Here is a 4,795-nt window from a genome sequence, read left to right as displayed (position 1 = left end):
GTGGTGGCGGGGTTAAAATCGTAAAAAGTCAAAACCACCCGTAAAAGGCAGGAATCCCGTCCGAAAACACCACAGCTATGGACCCACAGCTAACTCAGCCTATAAACTGCATTGGTAGTGTCGAAAAGTAAATTCTGGTCCGGACTACAAATTACAATTCAAATGTAAACGTGATAGTACATTATACACATGTATATATGCTTAACGGTAGTTGTTTCTGTGTTTCAACTGTCGTAAAGTAGAACAAAAACTTAGAATATTGATATACCAAAGAAAAGTAGTAAAACAATATAAAATGTTACTCATTTAACTGAAACTTGTATTAAACATTTGTAATTTAACTGGAGAAGGAAAGCATTACAAAAATGACAAATGTGGCAATTATGATGTACTGTATAAAGTTGTTGTTAACTAAAAAATCGAGCAAGGAAATGACAAATACATGAACAAATAACTGACAAAAACACAAATACTGATTGAATAAATAAAAAAGGAAAACAATAAATTGAATATGAATTGAAATAATGGACAAACAACACATGCAACATTTGGAATCACTTCCAACTTTAGTGATACTGACATCACACTTTGAATATCATGTTGCATGTGTTGTTCGGTCGTCATTTACTTCAATTCATATTCAATTTATTGTTTTCTCTAATATTTATTTATTTGTTTCTTTGGTTTCTTATTTACTTGCTATTCGTTTGTTACTTTTGTGTTTGCTTTAGTTTTATTGGTTGAGTATATTTTTAGAGTTTTCGTTTTTGTCAAGTTTGTTTGCTTGGTTGTATATCCTGGCTTCCCTATGCTTATACACTCTCGATTTCTATCAAACTGTCAATCAAAATGTGCAATTATCGTATCAAGTGATTATCGTATCTCTGTCGTAGTAATATTCTGATGAAATTTAAAATATTTCATTTACTCATGGCCAGTGCCTGTAAGTCATGTCACAGTCCCTCTGTGGTCATGTAAAGGCCTGCCCACGAACTGCGAGCATCACAAATACGATCTGAAAACGAATCACAGTAAGAAAATGCTGCAAAATGCCTGGCGGGGCATTCGAGGACATTGATGAGATCTCGAGAACACGACGTACCGCGTACACCTGTCGCACACATCTAATTGCACTGTGTCTTATCCAGAAAGATGTTCGATAAAACTAAAAGTGGAGGTATTACCTACACATTCGATACGCCAGACACGGTAACAACTGTCCAGTTTTGTCCGCTCGAACAGTTTTCTCAGCTGATCGCATACGGAGATTGTTTGAGAGTGTCACTTGGGATATGTCGCTTCCAGGTAAGACAATCATACTGTGGTTCCGTAGCGCACAACTTTCATCGGCGATTTGGATGGCCTTTACCCATCACCCAAAATCGCCGAGGAAAGTTATGGGCTACGGAACTGCAGCAATGAAAACGAAAGCGATCCCATTTCTTCATTCTTTACTTTCACAACAAGACAAATCACTTTCCCTTAACAATTTGTTCAGTGTTCAAATACTCAATCATGGACAGTTAGAATGTCACTGCTCATCCTACAACTCTCGGTCCCCTGTGGTTAAAGACATGGCCAAGGCTCTTACCCTTTAAGCATTGAAAATCAGACTGTAACTGCAGATAACTGATAATTTTCAGAAGCTGGACCGAAATGCAGTGTGGGTGAAAGATATTTTCTTTCACCCAAATTTTGCAGTATTTCAAGATCAGTTTTTTGGAAATTATGGCTTGCCCAGCAACAACGTAGCCGTCAATGCAGTATAGTGGTAGGCTTTGCCTGTAACTTGGTCATGCAAATGCTTACTTTTTACTTACGTTTTTGCAAATTTTTACACTGTGACTTTTGACCTGGGTCAAAGGTCATAAAGGTCAAAATGGGGTCCTAAAATAATGAGATTTTAGGTCTAAAATTGGCCCAAGGTTTTTTACGTGTGGCTGCACAGCTACCACTGCTATGAGCAAGAATCCCCCCTCCATACATCATCGAGGACAATTTGTGGTTTATGTAGTGCCTGACACGTCAAGAAACAACATCTATAGGTTTGTTTGGCGCACCCACATTGGCCTATTGTTTTACCATTTGTTTTCGTTTCTCTGTTTCTGCATAGTATTTTTGGTCTTCCATGACAGCTTACGTGGATGTGTGAATAAAAATTAATGCTCAGTGACAAAATGATGAAAATAGACTTCTTAGATCAGTCAGTTGATGTGCATTCTTGCTATTTTACAAAGAAATATATTGTTGCATTATATTCATACATTTGATCATAGAGTCTTGAGAAATTCTGGAGGTTCTATGATTTGATGTCATGCGGTTCTCACACATATTCAACATCTTTCCTAAACAGGATGAAGACCCAGAGATTGATTGTTTTGAGTTTGAACATCTCAGAGATTTTCATCACGGAACAAGGGTAACAACAATAGCATGGAGCCCAGAAACTTCATTAGAAACTCTACCAAGACAAGTCAAGTAAGTTCTAACTCTTTTATTAAGTTTATAAACATCCTCTAAAAAGAAAGAATTACACTTTTACTAAAACTTTCCTCAATGTATTTTTCAACCATTCTCTTTCATATCAAGAATAAAATTGGGCGTCACTGTGTAAAGTTTGATACTAGGGGAAACAAATTACCCAAGATTTACAGATATTTGAAATTCAAAATGGCCGCCATCCCAGTGTTAACTCTATGGAGAAAAGTGAAATTTCAATTTTCGAATAACTAAGACGTTGAAAAGTTTTCCTTCACCAAAAGCTTTAAAATGAACACCCACAAGTGGTAGATCACAACAGAATTGATATAAAGTTTGAAAGTCCGAATATCTGTCCCCAAGGCATGATCTTCCTTAGGGCAAAGAAATATAAAAAGTTTGTTTCTCATCCTCAGGGGCGTCAATTCAAACCCGCCACGTCAACCTTTTTTCTGCTCATGAAGAGATGAAATGAAAAAAATAAATGTGAAAATACCCAATGATAGTGCATAACCACAGTGCTGTATAAAACAGAACTGCTGTATAAAACTGAACGTCGCGCGTTCGAATGTGAATAGCGTGGCGGCCGGTCAGAGTCCTTATTAGCATATCAATAGAAGTCAAAGTTTGCTACTAGAGTGAAAATCATGAGTACTCCTTGGAAAATCAGCCGCATTACCTAAACGAACCAGAAATTTTGTTCACAAAAGGAGTTCGAGAATGAGCAATAATCAGAGTTCAGGCAGGTATAGGTCATTTTATTAAATTCCACTCACTTTGGTTTATTTTGCCGTTCAAAGATCAGATACATGTGGTGTCGTCGTAATAGACCCACTTTCGCTCGCAGCTATCTGTAGCGGGGGTTGACCTTTGACCCACATAGCGACGCACGCTACCCCGCCTACAGATGTCCCATATACATATACAGTGGAGAATTCTACAGGTCAGGTCAAGGGACATGTTGTAATGGAGCACAATTTTTTATGGGTTTTAGGTCTATGAATCTACAATATTTTGTTCTACTGGTCAGGTCAAGGGACATGTTATAATGGAGCAAGAGTTTTATGGTTGGAGGTCCATAATTAAAATAATTTGTGGTACTGGTCAGGTCAAGGGACATGTTATAATGGAGCAAGAGTTTTTAGGGGTTGGAGGTCTACCGGTATGATCTACAATAATTTTGCAGAAACATGTTCCGAGATGATGATATTTTTCATCTCCAGCAAATTGCATGGCAATACATCAATGTTCATAGACTCCCATTCACTGTCTGTCCTTGAAATTTCTGTTTGATTGCTAAAGTGGTAAAATTTTTGACAATACCTTCATTTATATTCAAATAGATGTTTTCACAGCAACACATTTGTTTCCTTTCAAATCGTTTGCAAAATTATTTAAATTTTGAGACATCTCTTTAGGAAATTCAGATCACAAACCTGCATACCTATATGTGAAAATCAATAAATCAGTCATATCAACCTGTGAGATGCTTTACCTCACATTGTGCAGCAAAATTTGAACTTTGTAAGAAAACTGATATCAATAGTTAGTAATGGAAGTAGTAGCAGTAATGTAGTACATACATGTATACCGGTAGTTTATTTGTTAACACATTCAAAATAGACTTAAATTTTTGACAAATACCGTACATTAAAGACCTACAGGAAACAAATGTCACATCCTGTCCTTGTGGTGGTTCAGACACAGAACAAGTACCGTAGCTTTCAAACAATATGGTTAACTGATTACCATTGATACACTGGTAAGCAAGAAAGATAACAAATCGTTCAGCTTGTTTATTTCCTTGTTTTGACTTTGTCTACAGATTTTGTACAGCAGGAGCAGACAGTAAACTCAGATTGTTTTCATCAGATCTTAAAAGTGAAGACACTGTTTACGGTAATCTTATCATTATTATCATACAACAAAACAGATAATTGTCATTAACCCTTTTCCTGCCGAGCGCCCCTGTCCGTTATCCTGCCAAGTCGGTCAAAACCGGCCCCCTTTTCCGTGTCTACAGAAGATAGGCTCTCCTGCACGCTTTCCTGCCAGGCATTTGGCGGGAAAATACCGCATTTTGGGGTACGATTACCGACCATATACAGGTACGTGTTAGACTTCAAAAATTTTTGCATGCCCGTATAGAGGGGCAACCGCTGATGAGGTTGTGTCGAGAAAATAACGAGGTCTTGGGCGTTGTTTGCCCCGGGGGACGTGCACTTTTATGCCCTTTTCTAGCTTACTTTTGCGGAAGTAAAGCTCGTTCGCCGGCACGCACGCCACACCGGGGAAACATCACCTCGCTCGTGGGTTA

General features: G+C 37.9%; 1 protein-coding gene across 1 annotated transcript; it reads left to right on the top strand.

Annotated features, from left to right (window-relative positions):
• Positions 1-1,041: 1,041 nt before the first annotated feature.
• LOC139149222 (nucleoporin Nup37-like) lies at positions 1,042-4,415 on the top strand. Its single transcript, XM_070720820.1, has 3 exons — positions 1,042-1,305; positions 2,354-2,478; positions 4,304-4,415. Exons 1-3 carry the CDS (start codon positions 1,153-1,155, stop codon positions 4,413-4,415), a joined length of 390 nt encoding a protein of 129 aa, XP_070576921.1. The 5' UTR covers positions 1,042-1,152.
• The last annotated feature ends 380 nt before the right edge of the window (positions 4,416-4,795 follow it).

The sequence above is a fragment of the Ptychodera flava genome, chromosome 2 (genome assembly GCF_041260155.1).
Source record: "Ptychodera flava strain L36383 chromosome 2, AS_Pfla_20210202, whole genome shotgun sequence".
Classification (NCBI taxonomy): domain Eukaryota; kingdom Metazoa; phylum Hemichordata; class Enteropneusta; family Ptychoderidae; genus Ptychodera; species Ptychodera flava.
This window is presented reverse-complemented; position numbering and strand designations above follow the sequence as displayed.